Below are 351 nucleotides of genomic sequence, written 5' to 3' on the forward strand. Positions count from 1 at the left end.
GGGGCTTCCGTGGAGGAGGAGGAGGTGCTGGAGCTGCGGGCGAGGAGGAGATCAGCCCCGAGGATGACCAGCGAGCCAACCGCACGTTGTTCCTGGGCAACCTGGACATCACCGTGAGCGAGTCAGATTTACGCCGAGCTTTTGATCGCTTTGGGGTCATCACGGAGGTGGACATCAAAAGGCCGGGGCGCGGGCAGACCAGCACCTATGGGTTTCTTAAGTTTGAAAACCTGGACATGGCACACCGGGCCAAGTTGGCCATGTCGGGAAAGGTGCTTCTCCGTAACCCCATCAAGATTGGGTATGGTAAAGCCACTCCGACCACCAGGCTCTGGGTGGGTGGCCTGGGGC

The 351-nt window shown here is 60.4% G+C and overlaps 1 protein-coding gene across 1 annotated transcript in view; it reads left to right on the plus strand.

The window, feature by feature from the left end:
* Positions 1-44: 44 nt before the first annotated feature.
* The window catches only part of RBM15 (RNA binding motif protein 15), a gene marked incomplete at its 5' end in the record, with an annotated part of 2052 nt that continues 1745 nt past the window's right edge, over positions 45-351 (plus strand). Inside the window, 1 exon segment of the mRNA XM_010012960.1 lies at positions 45-349. Within this exon segment, the coding sequence (XP_010011262.1) occupies positions 45-349 (305 nt within the window).

Source organism: Nestor notabilis, unplaced genomic scaffold, assembly GCF_000696875.1.
Source record: "Nestor notabilis isolate BGI_N333 unplaced genomic scaffold, ASM69687v1 scaffold13194, whole genome shotgun sequence".
NCBI classification, from domain to species: Eukaryota; Metazoa; Chordata; class Aves; order Psittaciformes; family Psittacidae; genus Nestor; species Nestor notabilis.